This window comes from Myodes glareolus, chromosome 15, assembly GCF_982192425.1.
Source record: "Myodes glareolus chromosome 15, mMyoGla1.1, whole genome shotgun sequence".
Taxonomy (NCBI): domain Eukaryota; kingdom Metazoa; phylum Chordata; class Mammalia; order Rodentia; family Cricetidae; genus Myodes; species Myodes glareolus.
In genome coordinates this window covers 17,030,450-17,053,458 of record NC_142040.1, presented here as the reverse complement: position 1 = coordinate 17,053,458, position 23,009 = coordinate 17,030,450, and the positions used below count along the sequence as shown (strand labels likewise).

At 38.4% G+C, this 23,009-nt stretch overlaps 1 protein-coding gene across 4 annotated transcripts in view; it reads left to right on the top strand.

Annotated features, from left to right (window-relative positions):
* The window catches only part of Vcan (versican), a 96,211-nt gene extending 84,187 nt beyond the window's left edge, over nucleotides 1–12,024 (top strand). For all 4 annotated transcript variants that reach the window (XM_048455872.3, XM_048455869.3, XM_048455868.3 and 1 more), the window contains 3 exons: nucleotides 4,449–4,593; nucleotides 9,655–9,837; nucleotides 9,979–12,024. In XM_048455872.3, coding sequence (XP_048311829.3) covers nucleotides 4,449–4,593; nucleotides 9,655–9,837; nucleotides 9,979–10,106 — 456 coding nt within the window. In that variant the 3' untranslated portion in view covers nucleotides 10,107–12,024. The remainder of the gene's footprint in view (nucleotides 1–4,448; nucleotides 4,594–9,654; nucleotides 9,838–9,978) is intronic.
* Nucleotides 12,025–23,009: the final 10,985 nt, after the last annotated feature.

Here is a 23,009-nt window from a genome sequence, read left to right as displayed (position 1 = left end):
TCAGAAAGCTTATTTCTACCATCTAAATTATACCTGCAATCTCCCCTATTCTTTGCTGTCAGCAAGGGACTTCTTTGACGAGGATAGTGAATTGGGTTATTAAGAAATGTTCACTATAGTTCATTATTTTTAAATAACACACTACTTAAACCACATGTCACATATAGCTCTAAACACCAAAGATGAAGGAGAAAAGAAAATAAGCCAATAAGCAAGCTCTCACTGAACATACATTTTACTCCATAGAAGAAAGATAACAAATGGATCAGTTATGAAGGATGTTCGAGAGTGGTGACTGTCAGGTAGAAACTTCTGGAGATGAAGACATGGGAGAGATGACTAAGGAAGGACTGTGCAACGTCACTCACACCCCCTGAGGCCAGGCAGTACTGAGCATGTACACATGAGTGAGGGACCATCCACCAGTCCACAGTCATCCCACCAGACATCATACCCCTAAAGAAAGCGAACTCCCCTCCACTGAGCAGCCATCAACTGTCAGTAAGCCTCAGCAGGGATGGCGCCTCCTGTGCCTCCCACTATCCATGCTGGAATGTTGGGGGCTTGATCTTGTCCAGCTATTGTGCAGGAAACTGTAGCTGCCATGTGTTCATGAGAGACTGTTCCTCTAATGTCCAGAACTGCTGCTTTGCCACAGTCTCTCTGACCTCTGATTCTAGCAAGTTTTGTGCCCTATGTGGATTCATATATTTCAAAAACCCTGCTTAATGACTCATCAACATCACAAGGAACATGAATTTCCTACCTCTGCTTTGTTGCTTATGAAAGTAGTGTTGTGAGGAGGCTGCTTGTTTCGTTCCCAGCCACTTAGCCCGGAAATAATCACACAGAAACTGTATTAATTAAATCACTGCTTAACCCATTAGCTCTAGCTTCTTCTTGGCTAACTCTTACACCTTAATTTAACCCATTTCTATTAACCTGTGTAGCTCCATGTGGCAATGGCTTACCCGGTAAACTTCCTTCTGGCTCTGGCAGGGCTACATGACTTCTCTCTGACTTTGCCCTTCTTTCTCCCAGCATTCAGTTTGATTTTTGCCGGCTAGCTCTGTTCCCCTATAACTCTGCTATAGGCCCAAAGCAGTCCCTTTATTAATCAATGGAAATCACAGTATACAGAGGGGAATCCCACATCAAAGTAGAGTGTAAAACAGAAAAGGCTTGGTGATGGAGAGTGAGAGGTAACAAAACGAAGTGTGGGGGGGGAACAAGCAAAGAACAGGAAAAGGGAAACTTAAACACCACACCCCCACAACCACCCCCACCCCCACCCCCCCCACCCCCCCACCCCCGCTCAGGGCCCTGTGGGATGTCTTTATGGCAGGATTCAAATCCTTTAGGGCAGCATTTAAATTCCTCTCAATCCTGAAGTACATTGCCCCAGAGAACTAAGAGTTCATTTTTGTTGTTTGGAAGGGAGGAAACAGGTTCATTTATCTCCCAGGCTCCACACAATTCTGTCAACCTTCAAAGATTTTTCACATGGCAGGAAGCTCCTCTCCTCTCGTAGACTGGCATGAGGAAGAGACACAAATAAAGCTAAGCAAAGAGATGGGAAGACAGGCGGGTCTTCTAGTTCCGGGTCAGTCTACTTACCAATTGCTTTCTCAGCAGCTTATCATTTTTAAAAGTTCTCAAAATTATTTTTCTTTTTTGAGAAGAAGAATTACAGTCTTTCTCGGTCATAGTAATGGAACTTCCAGTGCTTTTGGTATAGGGTTTATTGATATTCAAAATTATTTCATAAGTAAAGAAATATTTCTTGGAAGATTCTCTAACACTGATTTTTGAAGATTAAAAACTAAAAAGAAACATTTGATGAAAAACATTGTAAGTGTCCAAAACCAAAAATCTAGTTATTTGAAAGTAAAATAGGCCTGAAATATGCATGCTTATGGTAATAAAAACAGCTACGGGTAAGATTAAGAAAACAGAAAGGCTTTGTAATATACTCTAAATTTAGAATTTTTGTTTTTATTTTTCAATTTTTTTCTGACCACATTTGCTAAGTAAAATCTTTGCTCAACTTCAAACCAAAGATGCATTTAAAATTGGATTTAAGGAAAGGGTAAAAGATTATATGTCTCCAGCAGTAGTTGTTCAGTTGTCCCACAAATCTGAGTCCGCATTGCCTACCATGTCCAGGAGGGCTCCTAGCACTGGTCTCACAATTGCTCCACATGAATTTGTTTTGCTCTTGAGACACATGATAAGACACCATCGTAGGTAAAGCTCAGCAGGGCTTTCGGGGAGGGAGCAATACTTAAGTTGAGCCAGAAAGATAGGAAAGAACTCATAACACATTCATATTAAGAAGATCCTAATCTAGGAAAATGCCTTCTAATGATAGTATTATAGTCATGAAGATTGCATTTCTTTTTTCTTTGCATTTCTTTAAAAATATATTTATTTTTGTTATTTTAAATTAAGTATATGTGTAAGTATGTTTGTCTCTGAACATGTGCAGGTGGGAATGGGTGCTCAGGAGCACCTCCCAGCAGCACCTCTGCTGGAGCTGGCATTGTCGGAGACTGAGCTACCTGATGTGGTGCTGGGAACTACACTCAGGTCCTCTGCTGAGCCGTCTTTCCACCTCCTATTTCCATTTCTTACTCAGTGTGCATGTTCATGCACCCTTGTGTGGACTATGGCATACTTGTGGAAGACAGAGAACAATGTTTAGTCTGCTCTCTCTTTCGAATGTGCATCCTGAGAATTGAGCTTCGGTCATTAGCTTTAGCAGGAAGCACCCTAGTCCACTGAACCATTTCGCCAGCACCCCATCTTTTCCAACAATATCTACACTTCCAGTTTTGCATTACCCACAAATAACTTTTATTATCGACCCATTTTTCTTTATAGTGCCTTTTAAAAAAATATAGTGAGTTTAAAGAGAAATAAAAATGATGTTGGAATACTGGCAAAATCTTGGGCCTGGTATGCCATTTGTATTGTTTATTAAATATGTAATTAGTTCAATTTTTAAAAATACCCGTCCATGGGCTAAAACTCATATCCTTTAAGTGCCACTTCAGTCAAAATCTGGGAAATGGTGGCAACCTGGTCATTTCAAAGACGGGGAATTCAAACTTTGCTATATTGTAGGGCAAGCTGGGAACACAGCCAAGACTGGAGCCCAGATACCTACTCCTCTTGAGGGCTGGGCGTTGACTCTGTCTCTGTTTCTGTTTTTCTTTTTCCCTACTTCCTCACCATTCTCTTTCTCTCTCTCTCTCTCTCTCTCTCTCTCTCTCTCTCTCTCTGTCTCTCTCTGTCTCTCTCTGTCTATCTCTCTGCCTGTCTGTCTCTATCTCTCTGTATCTCTGTCTCTCTGTCTCTGTCTGTCTCTCTCTCTCTCTGTGTGTATGTAGGCATGTATGTAGATGCAAGGAAAGACTGTGTTTTTCATTGCCATGTAGGCAACATTTTAAGGTAAGAAAGAAACTTATCCCTGGGAGTTCTGAGGCTATTGTTATCAATTGTCTCAAATTATTATAAGCGGTAATATGTATCAAGTATCTAGGAGAAGTCTTTTTTCAATATTGACGCTAAATAAATGGTATGTAACACTTTGATAGAGGGCTAAAGGTACTTTGTGTGTGTGTGTGCGCGCGTGCAGAGAGAAAGAGACCAGCAACAGATATTATTACAAGCATAGATGCAAAGATAGAAGAAAGCATTCATATAAATATCTGAACACCTTGCACAGGGAACATATCATTTGATGCATTTTGAAAGTATATCACTCATGTTAAAATGCATAAATTTGATAAATGTTCTTAGTGAAAGATTAGGACAGAAAATAAAACTTGACTGTTTTTTCAAATAAGAGTAATGAATTAAGCACAGGCACAGTGATTCTGGAATGTTGAAAAAATACCTTGAATACAGGCTTATCAGATAAACACAAACAAGCTGTAAACACTGTCAGTTTGCACACTCAAACAATGGATTTTGATAAAGGCATTTGCATTAAATGAAAAACATATTTCATAGTTAGAAAATAAAGTGAAACTTATTTCAATTGCATTACAAATTACAACTATACAAGGTTGTATATTCATACAAAATCTAGAAAAAACATAACTGATTAAGAGAGAGATTGTGAAAATTTTGTCTATTACATTTAATAATCAGATAATGATGAAATTTCTTAAATTGAGGGCAGATCACATATTTAGGAATCTGGGTTAACTAGACCAAAAATTTTCAAGGACATTTTATTGCCAAAACTATTAGTTTATTGTTAAACAAAGTCTTTGAGATGTATGTATTTCCTATGAGGGTTTGAAAGTTTTTACAATGAAAATAATGTCAGTTCTGTGGTTGAACAGCAATTGTTGAGTTCATTCCAATCAGATAGCCACTAACGTAGTCATGTTACCCTCTGACTATTGAGTGTTTATCTTCTCTCTCCACGTTTACAGCAATATGAGAACTGGAGGCCCAACCAGCCAGACAGCTTCTTTTCTGCGGGAGAAGACTGTGTTGTGATCATTTGGCATGAGAATGGTCAGTGGAATGATGTTCCCTGCAATTACCACCTCACCTACACCTGCAAGAAGGGAACAGGTAAGGACTGTAGCTGCTGGGCACTAAATCTGCATCTCAACTGGCAGCAGATGTCAGGGACAAAGGGTTTCACCCTTGCAGGTGAAATTAGACATGTTCTTTCTTGTTGCCCAAGGATGTCTTGCTGTCTCGATAGAATTAAAATGTTTGTTTTCAGTACTATCTTCACTTTAGATTTCAGGTGCTTAAGATAAAAAGGTGACGTTTGTACAGGAAACCTGCCCAGTAGGATCTGTAAGAAAGAAATTGCTGGCCTAGGGCCTGTAGATATTTTTATTCTGGTAAAGAAAATATTGAAGACACTGCCAGGAAAACTGTTGAATATGTCATGGAGGAGACAATTTTGTTTTTATAAGAGGATCTTGTACACATAATTCATGTTCAAGCTTTTCATGGATGCAGAACTGAGAGACTTCCCCAGAGTGGGCTGCAGGCTCAAATTCACTACACTCTTCAACCAAAACGTTCACAGTTTTTACTAACTGCTTGGTCTTTATGGGCCTTTGAATTTTTAAGCATTCCTTTAGAGGTTTATTTTCTACTTACAAACCGTGCAATAAAACTACTCGCCTTATGCCTGTAACTGAGTACCTTCAACCCTCAATAAACATGAAAGACATTTTAAGGGAAGTTACAGGATGAGAATTGCTTAGTTAATGCTAAGCTGGGAAAACCAAACTACCAAGAAAGCTGAACTTAATTTTGTGTTTGTCATTGATGAATATGTTTGAATATCTGTAGAATGGAGTATAGTTGTATAGTCGCCTTTCTGAAGCAGATGGAAGAATTTCAACACTGATTGCAATAGTGATCTTAAAGCGCAAACATCTGCTTCCTAAAAGACTCAGCTAAAGAACGAGTAAGAACTACCTATGCAAAATGTAAAACTCATTTGATTTCTTTGATTTAAAAGTGCAGAACATAAACACACATGCACAGGAACATGCACGTGCTTGAACATACACACACATGCACACACACACACACACACACACACACCAAAGGATAAACATGCTAGGCAAGACTTTAACACCTATAATAAACTGTATTAGGAGAAAGAGCACATTAAGATGCACACAGTTCTAGTCTCAGCAGAAACTCAGAGCTACTGTCATTGACTACTCTGCCGTTCTCTTATCCAAGGTAGAACTTACCCACAATGCATTGCGTCCGTAAGAAGCTTTCCTGCCTGTGCATTTCCTCAGCACGTCTGCATGGAACTGGTAAAAATAGCAAATCAAGTATTTGCTGTTTTCCTTTTTCCTGGATAACGAGTCTTTAATAAACTGTTTGTCTTTATCCAAATGTCTTGTTTGTCTCCTGTGACCTCGAAACGGTTCCAGAGTCATGTTTTTCATTTGTGGTCTCAACATGCTGTCTTCGAAGCTACTTTGTCCTCTCACCGTTTCACAACAGCAAGACTGTTGACATCTTGAGCAGGGTACTTTTTTCATGATGGCAGACTGTGGAGTGCATCAAGAACACGTAGCATCCTCCTGGTCCCTGTGCGCTGCATGCCAGTACTACTCTCGCCTCCATACGCCCTCCTCGCTGTGCCAACCCATAAGACCTTATTCTTGTACACAAGACCATATTCTCTGGGGTGGTTACAATTTAGAGAGAAACGAAAGTTTGCTCCAGGTTGAGAATTTCTAGAGTCAAAAAAGATTGATGTGCATAATACAAATACGTTTAAAATTTCTCAATGGGGAATGAGTTTTGAAAGATGCTAACTTTACTTCTATTTGAGAATAGAATCTTTTCTCACAGCTTCAGAAGAGTTTTGTAATGTCAGTGTTTACAAGTTTTGTAAAAAGGTAATCTCTTAGATACTTCATATACCTTTAAACCTACCTGCCCAAGTAGTTCTTCTAGTTATTAACTGCAGGTAAGAAAAGCTACCTAATATATAGAAAGTGATGTTTTTAAAAGAGCATCTTTTCATCATACTGTCCATATATCTTTGAACCATCTTGTTGATATTTCCTCATCAAAATTTCTGCCAGAGATAATGACTTGGTTCCCTTGGTTTTCCCTGTAATATTCCAGAACAACAGATTATTTGTTTCCAATTTTTTGAAATTTATATAAGAAGGATCATATTTATATAATCCATTTCTTGCTTTTTTACTATTCTGTCTTGTTGAGATTTGTGCACATGGATGTATGTAGCTACATAGTCTCTGCTTCTGCTGTGTAAGTGGTTCGTTGTATCCAATTGCATTTTATTTATTAGTTCTCATTCCAGTGAACATCTGCATTGTAGTCAGTATTTTTACTGTTATAAATAATGTTTCTGTGAATATTCCTAAGCTTGCTTTTGGTAGACCTTCATGAGTTTCTGTAGGACACTTTTCCAGGACTGAAGATGCTGACTCATAAGATCTATGCACCATCAGATTTACTAGCAAACATCAAATTGCAATTGGATTTGCAAATCCCAAACTTTTAGCAATTCACAGTCCCACCATCAATGTGTGAGAGGCCCTGTCCCTTCACCTCTTCTCCAATATTTGATATTTTTGGATTTGGGAAATTTTGGGCCAGTTTGGTGGGTATGAAAAGTTATCATTTGTGATTTAATTTACCTTTTCTTGGTAATTTACTGAATATATTTTCATATATTTATTAATTATTTGTAGATCTTCTTTAGTTAATTTTTTATTCAGGAATTTTCCTTATTTTTAAAAATTGGTTCTCTTTTTCTGTTTTGATTTGTAGGGGTTCTGATTGCATTCTTATTTCTAATCTCTTGATATTTACATAGTTTGTAAATATCTTCTCCTAGTTTGTAGTTGTTCTTTTCTCTCATAACATGATTTTTTTGATGAAGATAACTCATAATTTTTAATGTCTTTGTTTTTTCAACTTTCCTGTGCTCTAGAAAGTCTTTATGAACTCTAAAATCATAAAGATAATTGGTATTGTTTGCTGAATGTTTTATAACTTTGCATTTGTGTCTGCATGTTGAAGCTACCTAGATCTGACTTTCCATGTGTTCCGGGAGGTATGGAAGCAAATATATTTCACCATATGAATACCAGATCCCTCATGTTTTAAGACTGCCTTCCTTCCTACTCTGCCATGTTGTTTCTCTCACATATCAAGCTTATCTGTGTGGATCTAATTCCAGCCTACTTTCTTAACCTTGCCACTACCATATTCAATTGGATTATTTTAGCTTTTTATTATTTTTACATATAAATAGCTTTGAAGAAGTCCTGTAACTTTTCCTAAAAATTAAAAAAAAATTCAGGTTCTAATTTGTTAACAGATTACAGAATCACATACAATCAATTATCTAGCTGACTGTTTTAATCTTCTCTATCACTGTAATCTCATTCTACCTGATCTGTACATTATCTGGGACCTAGTATAGCTTCTAATATTATAATAAATACACTGTGCAGGTGCAAGTTGGATAAAGCAGAAGTAAATTGGGAGAGCTAAATATTAAAATTAAACATGAATTTGTCATTGAAAAACAATGTACTTATTAACTGCCTTGTAATATGTAAACAAATTTAATAATTATAAACTTTTAATATATTAAGATTTGAAGTATAAGCACCCAACTTCTCATAATCATTTTCCCACCAGAGTGTCATGTTATTTCATAAGGCGTCACAATGTATGTTATTAGCACATGGCTAAAGTGGGGTCAGACTTATTCTTTAATAAGAATTATACATGTTATACTTCTAGTAGGGATAGATAGCAAAATATAATAGTTTTTAACAGTTTAAAAATAGTTAAGATAAAGGCTGGAGATATGACTTAGCAGTTAAGAGCACAGGCTGTTCTTCGAAAGAACCATGGTTTGATTCACAGCACCCACATGGCAGCTCAGAACTCTTCTAATTCCAGTTCCAGGGGACCAACACCCTCACACAGACAGCGATACAGGCAATGCACTGGTACACATAAAATAAATGAATGAATAAATAAATCTTTAAATAGTCGTTAAGATATTGGACTCATGAAAACTGAATGAATACAAATTCAGTTGAGGTGGTTTTCTCATCTTGGAGTTTCATATCGTGAGATGTCTAACATCTACTTCCTATCATCTCTTCTTATTGTTTAGTCTGCTAATAGCTAAAGTTTTCCATTGTGAATTAAAATACAATAATGTATTTTAAACTTTACTCTCACTTCCTTTCATAAGAGTTAACTATGTACGTTAAGCTAATTAAGAAACTGAGTCCTGAGTGGCTGGGGATGCCGCTTGCTTAATGTGCAAGAAGCTTAAGTTCAGTCCACAACTGCATAGACCATGCGCAGTAACACTTATTTGCAGTATCAATGTGTGGGGAGAAGAAGCAGAATCATCAGGGATTCAATGTTATCCTTAATGACATAGTAAATTCAGGGTCAGCCTGGTCTACATAATATTCTGTCTCAAGCAACAAACAGACAGACAGACAGACAAACTCAAGGCAAGAACACTGTTCACTATTTCCTAGTTCAGTATAGAAGAGGTGGGGCCATATAACATTTTTATTTATACTTAGAAGTATATTTCTATATTTCAAATTATTGATGTTAAAGATTATGCTACTTCTTTCAGGGAAGGATAGTTAGTTGTTGCAAATGCATCATCACCTCAACTCAAGATTATTGGTAAAAATGTGAGATATTAAGAAAGAGAGTATCAGTAGGCTTCCTACTGCTGTCAGACATGTGCTTTTTAATCGGGAAGTATTTCAGAAAAGTGACTTTGTAGATGGATAGATAAATGTATAGTCACTTAACGATACTGCATTTTAATAAAAATATAACTCAAAACGACCTGATCTAAGATAGAAATCTACATTCAGAGCCTCAACCTAAATATTTAATGTTGCTTCAAATTTTAAATTCTGTATAAATGCCTTTGCACAAAGGTGTATGACTGAGGTTCAGAAGTGTTGCAATTAGGAAATACAGAAGTGCAATTGATTCTGATGCTTACACTAATATACAGAGACGATAGATAGATAGATAGATAGATAGATAGATAGATAGATAGATAGATAGATAGATTACTTGGAAGTAACACAATTTGCTTTCTTTTCTTAGTTGCTTGCGGCCAGCCCCCTGTTGTAGAAAATGCCAAGACCTTTGGAAAAATGAAACCACGTTATGAAATCAACTCCTTGGTTAGATACCACTGCAAAGATGGTTTCATTCAGCGTCATCTTCCAACTATCCGGTGTCTAGGAAACGGAAGATGGGCTATGCCTAAAATAACCTGCATGAACCGTAAGTGGTCCTTTAGAAAGAATGGACAACCGTGCTTTAGCAGGTTCTAGATGCCCACATTTTACAGCTGTGGTACTGGTAGTTTAGGGTATGGAGCAAGTAATACTGTTGTGTTTTCTTTGTTTGTTTTCTTCCATGTAGCATCTGCATACCAAAGGACTTATTCTAAGAAATACTTTAAAAATTCCTCATCAGCAAAGGACAATTCCATAAATGCATCAAAGCATGAGCATCGCTGGAGCCGGAGGTGGCAGGAATCGAGGCGCTGATCCTTAAAATGGCGAACATGTTCTTCCTCATTTCAGCCAAAGTCCCGACTTTCCGTGCCTTTCCTAGCACCTCAAGAAGTATTAGCGGTTGGTTTGGATTTGGGGACTGCCGTCTGGTCATATGGGGTTGCTGTGCTCTTAAAGTATTTTCAATGAAACATGGAATTAAAGGAAAAAAAGCGAATAAAATGATAGCAGATGAGTGAAGAAAGTAGCCATCCCAGCCTAATTTCTTTAGTTTTCTCTCTTCCGCTAGTGACCACTTCTTGTATGCCAGCCTACTGTACTATTTAAAAAAGAAACACAATTTCAACCCCGATGGCCATGTAAATAAGATGATTTAATGTTGATTTTAATCCTGTATATAAAATAAAACATCACACTGAATTCAGGCATATTTAATGATGATTACGGAGCTTGCTAGGTCTTTCATCATTGGTTTGGCTGCTTTGCTATAGTTTCTTTAGGCTGGGAGTGGTTTTGTCTGTCCGTTGACTGTCAGCAAGTTTGAGGATGGCTTTCCTGGACCACCAGCAAACAGATTCTTGCAGGTCTCCGACACCCATGTCAGCTCCGGAAGCCATGCTTGCCCGAGCCGATATCCGGCGGATAGGAGACTGGCGAAACTCAGAGCTCCCGGATGTGGCCCTGTTTTGCCACGTCCCGTTTTCTTCATTTACAAGAAGGGCTCAAATGGAGGACTTTTCTATGACCTGGAACATTTTTAGGGGTCAAAGTGCTAATTATTAACTCAACCAGGTTTTCTTTATAATGGCTTTCTTAACACTAACGCTGATCAAGGCATTGGGAATGGATGTAGAGGCCAAGGGTTTATATCTTGTTGTGGAGGGTGGGGGTGGGGGTTCTTAAATCAACAACAGTCGTGCAAAAAAACCCTCCATTTTGTACATATAACCATTTTAATCCTTTACAAAAATTTGAATGTTCATGTATGAAGGCTGTGGCTGTGAAGCACACGTAAATAAATGAAGCAAGCCATACGGATTTAATTTATTGGATGTTATTTCCTCCAAGACCTGAAAGCAGTATAGTATGCTAGTAATGTTTCAGTGTTAGCTTTTACACTTTCTCCACAGTTCGAAACCTTATGATATAGGTGCCGTGTTCCTGATTCAATAATGTGACGAATAGATTGCTTCAAGTGTTTATTACGGAGAATGAAAAAGTGTTTAGCTTCCAGGAAGTGCTGTTTGCCCATTCCAAGCAAGAGTGGGAGTGTAGAAATAGTGTGGGCATTTCTTCCAGTGAAGTGGAGTGTATGTGTTGGAGATTTTGCTTCTCTCTTCCCACCCCATGTTCCCCCTTGCATTTGAATAGTGGTCACTGAAGATGACACTGAATCAGGACCCAGTTATTTTAAGGTTCAAAGATAAAACCCTGAATGGAAAGAAGGCATTTTAAGCCTTTTTCACTTTTTTTCACAAAGTTCATGTAGAAACTTTAAGAAAAATTACAAATAAAATGTGAACAGAAACAAAACTTTAAAATTACATAATGTATACAAGCCTTGCATCACTATAGAGTGTTATGTTTTACACATGAGATCAAAGTAAATTTTTTCAAATGGAAAGAATAGAAAAAGAGCAGACTTGTTTCTCATGAAGCCGCCTTTGGCTTAGAAGGAATAACTGTGCTCATGAGCATCCATGGGGTCTTAGGCAAGATTCTGGGTCTCTGCAGTAAGTGTGGCCCATCCTATGTGTCCCAGAGCACAAAAATCACTGTGTTGACTTATTAGAACTCTTTCCTTTTTCATTACAGTGCACATAATCCTTCCCTGTATTTATAACATGTATAGTGTAAAATGTGAATGACATTTTGTGAATGAAAACCTTTGTAACTTTTTATATCTGCTTTTGTTTCACCAAAGAAACCTAAAAATCCTTCTTTTACTATATTGTGACTTGTCTGTTTATTTCCAACTTTAGACCCTAATACACACCAAACTTTTCATTTGAAAATGAAATGAATTTAATTTTATGTTGAGTAGAGGGAGGGCTCAACACACCCACAGCCACTGAGCTAGAGAGGATAACAGTGTCCTTCCTTGTGTCCCCACTGTGCATGGGTCTCTGATGTGGAAGAGACTGATTAGAAAGTGACAGCTCAAGTTAGAGTCTACTTTCTTGTGAACCAGACATATGTTCACAAGGACCATCTCACAAAAGGCTGATGATGACCACCCTTACATTTGGAAGGAGAACTGGGCATTGAGAGATGAAATTCTTTGTCCAAAGTTCATAGTGAGGAGTGAAGCAGAAAATCTACAGAACCTGTGTAATACATTCAGAAGAAACCTAACATGTTATGTTCCTGATTAGTATATATCTAGAAGCTTAATTAAGAGACTAAATGACCATATCCAATTACCAGATCATGCTTCCATACATTCAGCTATCCATCAAGAGTTCTTCCAGTTTTATTCCTCCACTCCTTATTAAGCACTTGCTGTATTCCAGGCATGGTCACAGGCACTGAAGACTCAACTGAGAATAAGTTTGACATTTGTGCCCATATAAAAGTTTTTTATATTGGTTACAGCCCGTGGGTGATTTACTCAGTACCTTTTTTGGTAATATGGAAAATAATCAATTATACTCACATTTAAAGACAATATCATACAACAAAAGTTGGTCAAATTATTTTAAGATCTTTCTCCTGGGATAACAAAACTACATGTGAAATTAGACTTGCATAGTGCAGAGGAGATTCTCAAACTAGGCCTGATGCCAATCCCAGGATTTAGGAGGGCTAGAGAGGAGGATTGCCATGAGTTGCAGGCCATCTTTCTTGCAGAGTAGATCCTGTCTGAAAATAACATGAATGAAACAAACAAAAGGGAAACAAAATCTGTTTTTCTTTCTTAGTGTATTGCATTAGTGTATAGCCTGACACTCCTTTAGCACAACTTTTTATGTTTACAATGGCTTATTTACTGAGGGAACTAGGTACTAATAACTAAATTGGTGAGACCCTAACATTTGGGACCTAGTGATAAAACCAAGGTCATCACCCTCTGAGCGATCTCATTGGATCAAACTCAAGAAGTTTGAAAGTAAATACGCCAAAAGAAAATGGGTCGCAAAAGATTCGGAGCTGGTTTAATGCCTGTGCTGTGCAGAGCCACTTCCCAAGAGAAAAATCTATGAAAGAGAATGTTCCAGAGAAAGATAAACAGTGTTGCCATGTAGTGAAAGACTCAGTAATGGCTAGTTTTACTATGTTTCTCTTTAATTCTGTCTAGCATTAGAAAGGCGGAGAAACTGTTATCGAAGCAATGGCTCCACACTGTGGAGTTAGCCTTGAAATTTAGGTATCATTCTTTCCTCTATGTTGCGACTCATATTTGCTAAACAAACCAGGATGATTCACTCAATTTATTCTTTTCTAAAACAAGCTTAAACAGAACATTTGTAAAGGACCGTGAATGAGTCATTTGAAACTGTGTAAACTTTTTCCATTATTACTCATTCCGGTATGTTTGCATCCCAGCCGGACAAGAAAGAGCAAATGCCAAAACAGAACAAGAATGGGTCTGTTGAGGTGTTTACCCAGCTATCAACGTCTGAGTTTTAATCGAAGTTTAATTCAGAGCTTGCGTGAGTCCGTCAAATAACCTCTGACAAAGTTCAAAAGTGCACTGCTGTGGACCGTTAAATGATTTTTGATAGTGTACTTTCTCAAATAAAGTTTAAAGGTAGGTGCTCCACAAACTTCAAGTCTCAAGAATTTTATCATAATAAAATTTAAAAAGATTAAAAATGGATGGTGTTTGTCATATTTTAAATATCGGTGCTCTGAAAATCATTTTACATCTTTCCACACATAAAATGTGTGTGTGTGCATGTGTGTTGTTGTATGCACGTATGTATATTTATGTGGACATATCCATACATGCTTGCGTAGGCTAGAAGTCAATATCAGGTGTCTTCCTTAATTGCTCTCCACTGTACTTAATACAGGGTCTTGCACTGAATGTATAGCAATCAGTTTGGTAGGCCGTGTGGCCAATGAGCTGCAGGGATCCTCGTGTCTTTGTGTGCCTTACCATGCACAGCAGTGGCGTTAAGGATGTGCAGCACCATGCCTGACTCCTGCGTGGTGCTGAGAGCTCAAGAGCAGTTGTCTTGCTTGCACACAGGCTCTTTGCTTCCACAGCTCCCCCAAACCCCAACGCGAACCCTTTAAAACTATTTAGTGGAATTACATATAGCATTTTAATTTGTGTGCGCTCTCACTCCGCAACATTTTTACATTTATTTGTTCATTTCATGTGCTGAGTGTTTTGCCTGTGTGTGTCCCTCTGAGTGGCTGTGCCTGTGCAGGTCAGAAGAGGGGTAAGCTCCTCTGGACCTGGCCACCACATCGGGGATGCTAACCAAATCCAGGTCCTCAGCAGGAGCAGCAAGGGCTCTTATCCACTGAGCCAGCTCTCCAACTCCACTACCATCATTTTTAAAACATGAAGAAAAATTGTGTTTTTAGCAGTCAAAAATTTTATATTTTTCTTTCCTCAACTGTGGATGCCTCATCTTTCTTCCACCATGAATTTTATCCAATAGTAAGACATCTGTGTATTTGAAAGTTTTCCATTGATTAGGCATACATGCATTAAAAGTTGTCATTGGCATTTGAAAATTAATTTTTCCTTATGATAATGAAGTTATAAAAGTTAACGATTTAACCGAATGAATCATCATTGTAAGTTACTGATCTATATTTGATCAGACAATGTGAAACCATTATAAAATTTGAAAATTAATTGTGTGAGTTATAAAATTCTAGCAGGAAAAAACTGAATGAGATGATTTAAGCTGATTTTACAGAATCATTTTTTATAAGTAAATAATCTTTAAAAGTGAAACATGTCATACTTAGCACTCGGTCCTCCTATTCAGTTTAATAGAATTACTAGTATTCTTAAATACTAGGAAAATGTGTTGAAATAAATAAATACATGAGGACCCTTGTTTTATTAGATGGTGCTACCCAATTCATGAAGCCCCTTTTGCCACAGTTAACTCACAGGGCTTACTTTGAACTGCCTCTGTGTTGATAGTGCAGTGGGGTTCTGTTCTTTTATGTCACGAGCCATGACTTGAAAAAGATTCGTCATGCTGACATAGAGTCACTCATCTTGGAAATGGGATATGGCTCAGTGATAAACAGCCTACCTTGTGCATGGCCATGGGTTTATTTGTGAATCTGAACCTTGGGAAGTTGCTTGGCTTGGGATGCCCCTAAATTCCTTGTAGCATGGTGGGGTTCTTCTTGGGTAGGCAGGCCTGCTTTGGTGACCACTGAGCTGTGCAGTCTTTTTAGGACTCTCAGGTTGTCTATGGACCACACTAGTAGCATATGTTTACCTACCACAAAGTGATTGTACTTTTCAGCCCTTGAATGAGCCTGTGGCTTCCCAAAAAAAACAAGAAAGATTTTCACTGCAGAGACAATTGAATAAAGCAGTATGATAAAAGTGATTATTTCTGACAAACCTTTTAATGCAGAAAGTAGGATGAATTTGAAAGCTGAAAAGGAAGCAGAGAAGATGCAACTCCCCAGCACTCACTATCTGGAAGAAGGAAGTTCACGTGTCTAAGTGAGTGACATGAAATTTTTAGCTGAGAGGTCGTTTCGGCATAATTTGCTCTCAAAATTTCCTTAGTTCCCAGATCTCTCAAGTTCTTTAGTCAGATGATCTGAACATCTAGTCAATAACCAGAAGTACTTCCTGAGGTCTAAGAACTATGGGAAAGCAGGACTGTTACAAATGGACCATTGGGGTTTTTGTCCTTACGGTTGGAGTTACATCCAGGCTTATGGAGAAGATTAGGATGCCGCAGTGGGAAGGGAAAAGACTTCTCAGATGTTGTGAAAGCCTTTATTCCTGGCCATCTCCTTGTTCTCTTTTCATCTTTGCTTGATATTGTTCTTAACCACATCTTCAATACTCTTTGTACTGTGGCTTCTGGTTCCAGATGGTTGAATTTCACAGAAATACTAAGCCTTTGCTTCAGAATAAATTATTATCCAACCCCGTCCTTAGCCAACTCTCTGATAATTTGTCTTGCTGTATAGCTGAAAACTATCTACTGGGTGTCTAATAGAAATAGAGGATTGTTAGCTCATGGTTTCAAAGGCTGAGATATCCATGATCCTAGACTTGGGGTCTTCTTAGAGTCTGGTGGAGCGCATCAGTTACATTATGAGATGGAGCAACTTGCTAGCTTGAATCTTTCTCTCTGTGTAAAGCCACTAATCATAACAGGGGCAGCCCACCCTCCTAACCTCACTAGCTCTAATGACCTTCCAGTAGCTTTACCTCTTAACACTGACATAACAGCAATTACTTCTCCGCTAGGGTTTCAGAGGAGGCAAACTTCAAGCTATGGCTCCACCTTTCAGTTTGTAGGCTGAGTTCTGTTTCATTTAACCTAACACCATTATACAATCAATCACTAAACTATATTATTTTTTAGCAGTTTTTGTTGCATTATTCATTTTTAAAAAGCCGTGTGTGTGTGTGTGTGTGTGTGTGTGTGTGTGTGTGTGTGTGTGTGGTTTGTGTGGTATATGCACAAGTTGCAGGAGGCATATGGAGGCCAGAGGGGACATGACATTGGGTACCCTGCTCTCTAATTCTTTGCCATATTCCTTTGAGATAGTTCTCCCACTGAACCAAGAGTTTACCATTTTGTCTGGAGCAGCTGACCAACGTACCACAGAGACCCTCTTGTCCGTACTCTACCAAAGATCAGAGATCTCTGGTTCTTGTCTTCAGGAAGAGTAAGGCATAAGTTAGCTCCTCCCCATCAATAGATAGGTAAGCTGCCTTGCTTTGGGTGACTCTACACTTGTCCCCTCAGATGTCTCCCTAGCAGTTTATTGTGTCCTTTTAGGAAGTTAAGACTTTAGGTTTTTCTTTTTCCTTTGTCTGTTTCGTATCTATAAATAGTGAAATTTTGTCATTTTAATCCTCCCCCAGTTATTCTTCTCTCTCATCCTTCTTCCCTTCATTCTTTTCTAGCAAGCCTCCCTACTAGCCATGTGGTTATTAAAGCTGTAAGCCATCTTTTTCGGCCTCAGCCATGGATAATTATCTGACTGGCTAGTCCTAATTCTGTGTCCCCAGGCTTAGAATTAATAAATGAAGCATGGTACTCCACAGCTGGAGACCATAGCCAAGCTCAGGTTTCAACATTTGTTTTGTAATTGGGAGCAAAAAAAAAGAATAGGAAAATGACATTATGTGGCAACATTTTTTTTCTGAGATTACTTCCTGGTATTTTTGAAATTTTATGGCTGTTCATAGTATTAGCAGAACAAGGGGTGAAGTCACCATTTTAAATTGTTGGAGGCACTTTTGTCTTTCCAAAACAATAGTGTCCTTCATATTTGGGAGAGTCATTTGGAATCTGAGGGTCCACTAAACTTGCTGTGCCTTAGAACAAGTCCACAGGTGGAAAGAACTAGAAAAAGGAGACTTCTGGCTCCTCTACACTGTGTGTTTCTTGGAGGTGGACTTGGGGAGACCCTGACTCTGTTTACTTCCCTTGTTTGTGAAGTAAGGTGTCCTTTGTAACCCAGGCTTGTAACAAATGCAACCTTCCTATCTCAATCTCTCAGTTGCTGCGATTGCATGTGTGATCATCACACTGAGTTAGAAATTCTAGCCTCACATAGCATGTCATCTCTTTGGTTCAAACTTTTGCATTAGTACATTTTCTGTTTATTCTCTATTGGGCATTGAAACCAGAGAATGGAAAGTTATTGTCAAGTCTTTCCATGTTGAAGAGTGAAAACGGTTGAGTACCATCATGAAGGTGTGCTGAAATTGTGAGAAACAGCTAGGAAATACCTGAGGAGGGAGGAGTCAAGGATTCTGGATCTAGTCTAATAGTTTGTACAGTTTTAAGTATTTCTGTATTTAGTTGTGTTTGAACTCATTATGTTTCCTTAGTCCTCAAGATGGTCTCGTTAAATCTTAGATACATTATATCTTTCAGCATTAAATGATGGACTATATCCTTGCGTTGGTGTGTGGAGAGCTGGAAAGATTGCTGCGGTCTAATGAAGGCATTTGATCAAGCCCACCCCTAATTTCTTACCTTCCGGACAATTCTCTATCTTCTTCGCCATCACTTCTCTCCCAACTCCCTGTGCTCTTTTTGTTTTAAATTCCACGGAGTCCATGCAATGCCGTCTGTATGTGCAGGAATATAGGACCATCCTTTGGAGCATAGGTAGCAGCGCAGAGGCCACACCCATAAGAAAACACACCTCCTCCCACAGTAGCTATTAATTGCTGTGGCTGCTTTTTAAAGGTGTGATCCAGCCCAGCCTAAGCTACCAGTCCCCAGAACCTCAGCGAGCATTCTCTCCTCAAAACCGTGAGGTTGTTCTGTTAGGCTCATTGTAATCACGTATGGAAATTATGAGCATGTATGAACTTTTCAATAAAAATAAGGCAAAAACGATTCTTAAAAAGTAGGCAAAGGGATTTAGCATTGCTTTGCAGAAGGAGAAGAAAATCATTAAGCATGCGGTCTCTTCTACGAAGGTTGGGAAAATAGAGATATCATAGAGCGTTTGCATAAGGAGACAGCTTATGGAGAAAAGCAAGAGACAAGGAATGCTGATGTGTTTCAGAAGGACAGTGTGCACTCGGTACCTGCAAAGCCATAAATTCAGTCAGTAGCACCCTCCATAGAAAAATAATCAAGGAACGCTGGAAGCTTGTTACCAACAGAACAAATCTCATAGGGGCTTGGAAGTATCTGAGTATAGAAGAGATAAATAAAATCAGGATTGTATTTTGTTAAATGAGGGTTTGAAAACAAACAAACAAACCAACCAACCAACCAGACATGCCTTTCTACACAGAAGGAGGTTCTGGAACAGAGATCAGATCAAAGCACAAGAGAAATAATGAACAATGAGTAGGCCAGTGTGTGGGAACTGGAAAGTCTGCGTCTCCCCTGAAAACACTGTGGGCAAATAACGTTTAGGGAATGCTTACCTAACTCATAACTCCCCTGCTTAATGAAGGGCGTGGTCGATTGGTAGTTAAAAATTAACCAGACTAGCTTAATATAAAAGATTTAGCTTTAGTAAACAGAAGAAAGGAAAACTTACAAAACCAGGGTTCCAGTGATCCAGGAATGCAGGGGGCAAAAAGAGGAAGCGGCAAGAGCACCTGGATCTTTTATTTGTTTTGTGTGGCCCCAGAGGGACACACCCTAAGCAGAATGTGATTGGCTGAAGTTCCCCATCAGCTTAACACCATGAAACAGTGTTAGATGTTTATTGAGTTATGTCGTTGTTCTTTTTTGTTGCTATTTTGAACTTATTGCTCAGGTAATACATATTCATTGCTAAACTTACACAAAAATTACAGTAAAGTACAAATGGGAATGCCAACATTGAAGAGAAGATTTGCATTTGATAACTATTTTGAACTCAAGAAGCTCTGGTCTGGGCTGAATAACTACATGTAGAAGGAGCTATTTACTGAGTGCCAGGCCTTCTCCTAAGTGTGCGGCAGTCTGTTTTTTGTTACAAGAACATGTCGTCTGTGAGCACAGGACCTCTTCTGTTCTGCATGTCACCAGGTTCCTAACACCTGCAATGGTGCATGGCAAGTAGCAGACACTCAATAAATACTTCTTAAATAAATTACTAAATTACTTCTCTTAATGCTGACGCCAGAGGGATTATCACTTCTCCTTACCTGTAAGGAAATAGAATAAAGAAAATCTTATGATGCTCCAAAGTTGTGAAGCATCCAACAAACCGGGATGCACTCCTGGAAAGTGCCCATACTACCCATGAATATTTTCAGTCATAACTCCTTCAGTAATGGGAGAACATACAGGCATGGACATTAATGGGGTGGTGTTTAAATACAATACTGAAAGTACAAAAAATTGCTTAACTCTTTGTGACAGATATTAGAAAATAGTATGCATTGTTGTTTGAGCAGTTCTATTTGCTGTTAGCCTCAGAAATGAAGGACAATCTTACTTGTCTCTTGTCATCTTGTCCTGAAATATGCCACCATGTTCACCTGTCACCTAAATAAGAAGCTGAATGCTTTAGGAAACAAGAATTAGAGTAATGGGGTTTCTGAAATACCTTCTGAAAGAAATGTTTAGAAAAATACAGGTTCATCAATATCTGTCCAAACTGCAAAAAAATATGACTTTAATTTCATGCTGAAATGTCAGAACATCATGTCTTTCACAGTTTTCCAGTTCAGCAAAGTAAATATTTGGCCAGAGAACAGATTGCTTGTTTTCCAGCAAGATATGGTCAAAGATCTATGCATCCATTAAAATATGATCTAGAGATTTAAAAAAATGAATGAAATTTTAAAGTCCACATTATAGTATCTGAAGTAAAAACTTGTATACTTATCTTGTGTATTCTAGCACTATCCAAAATAATATATGGATATATGAAGCTTTGAAATAAATACATATTGCATAAAACAACCTAATATTTACTTTCAGGGAAAATCCAGTAAAGATTTCTGGACTATGCTAAGCTATCTTTATAACACTTAGGCAGATATTTATGTTTAGGTTTATAAAACAATAGCATCAACACAGTGCTTCACTCACTCAGATTTTTATCTACTCTACAGACGTCTTTTGAGTGAAGACCACTGTGGTGGCCCACACCTTTAATTTCAGCACTTGGGAGGGAAAAGGCAGGCAGATCTCTGTGAGTTCAAGGACAGCCTGGTCTATAGAGTGAGTTCCAGGACAGCCAAAGATACACAGAAAACCCTGTCCTAAAAAAACAAAAAAATAAAAATAAAAGGAGTTTAAAATAAAGCCACATAATGATGGAAAATACACAGAGAATCTGGATACTGTATATTATTGTGCTGTCTTTGAATTGTTTGATGGTTCAGAAAGGCACTAGAGCTGATAAAAGTCATTTGATTTTAAATATTGCTGTATTGATCCAACATATATATTTTGAAAATGCCTTGACTTTAAAATTTAAGTCAAAAGATATGCTATTTTGGAGAAGAGGTTTTGCTTTTGTTTCCTGAAGAAATGTGGATTCATTCTAGGATAAGAAAAATTAAGTTTGATCAAGGAAGACCCCCTTGAGAAATCCTTGATAGGAACAGATGGACCAGTTGTCTAAGTTTTACATCCAGAACAGTTTCAAGACTGTTGTCTGAGATGATCAAGCCTCACAGAATACTCCAGTCAGGACTTGATCATAATTCTCAGTTTTCTTTAGGTCCCCATAAGATTATCAGTACCCCCAGTCAGCAGGAAGTAGCCTAGGAAACTGTGCCCACAATCCCCCAAAATGGATAAGGGATGTTTGTCTTTGTTTAGAATGTTGGTTGCAAGTTGTCATGGACAATGGTCAAGAAAAAAAAGATAAACAAAGGAGATTAGATTTAGAGTTCTTGTTTTGAAAAGAGGTGTGGTGGGGGGTGTTATGAGACAATAGTCTTTTACCGTATAAAGTTTTGTAAGTTGTACTGGTTTAATAAAATGCTGATTTGCCAGTAACTAGGCAGGAAGTATAGGTGAGGTGAGAAGAACAGGAGAATTCTAGAAAGAGGAAAGACTGAGTCTGCAGTTGATACAGAGGAAACCAGACACAAAGGAAGCAAGATGAGAACACCTCACTGATAAAAGGTACAAGAATTATGGGCTAATTTAAGATGTAAGAAAGAGTTCATTAGAAGCCTGAGCTAATAGGCCAACCAGTTTATATTGTAGACCTCTGTATGTTTCTTTGGGACTGAATGACTGCAGGACCAGGTGGGACAGAAACCTCTCTTAACAGCAATTCAGGAATTGCTTTATTTTGTTTCTTAGATTCATTTCACATTTTATTAGATCACCATGACAACAAAACAGCCTAGATTTTAGTAATGTTCTTGAAATGTCGACATCTTCAGCTACTCAGAAATGGCATGACCAGACCCGTCATAATCTATGCTGACACTGTCTCAAGATTAAAGACATTTCAAGAAAAGGAAGCTTCCTTGGAAACTAGAAATTGGTTGTGAGTACAAGTTAGAAATAAGTGGACAGAAAGGAAGACCTGCATTCAAACAAGACATCCAAGCAAGGACTTTCAAAAATATTTTTTAAAGTTTTGTCGTCTGTTATCTTTGGAGTAGTGTACACCATACAGACGTGGTACAAACACCACTTTCTGTGGACGTCTGTTTGAACACATCCCAGCTTCTTGCTTCGACACTGAGGCTGAGCTCAGAGTCCAAGCATGCTGGAAAGATTCTCCCCATACATCATGGGCATCAATTGCTAGTGTGGAGGAAAAGACACCACTGCCAGCCCACAGCCCATTGGAAGCAGAGGTGTGGTTGAGAGCAAAAGACCTGCCTGAAATCAGAAAAACATAGGACCAGCCCCTCGTATGACCATCTAATAGATTCCCAAGACATGGCCTGGAAGAAACATTTTCCTCACAGAAGGCAGTAGCCATTTGTCTAATAGAGTAGGAAGAGGTACATTTTAGGAATCATTTTCTGAGAATTAATTTCAACGTGAGTTGAAACTAAAGGAACATTTATCCCTTGTCTTTATTTGACACTTGAGGTTGAGTGAGGAGGCAGAGGGCTAACCCATGTGCATCAGTTCATGTGGGAGGCAAGAACGAACCAAGGCTTACTCAGTACTGTGATCCTGGGCAAACAAGACAAAACACAGCTTAGAGTTAAACAGAAAAGATCAAAGAAAATGGACAGACTTTGGCTCTTTGATGATTATTGGAAACTGAGCAGAGCATTATGGGACTGTCTACCCAAGAAGAACTAGGGTTTAGGGGTGCTGTGAAGTCCTCAGTATAGATGTGAGCAACTATCAGACTCATTACTATGGT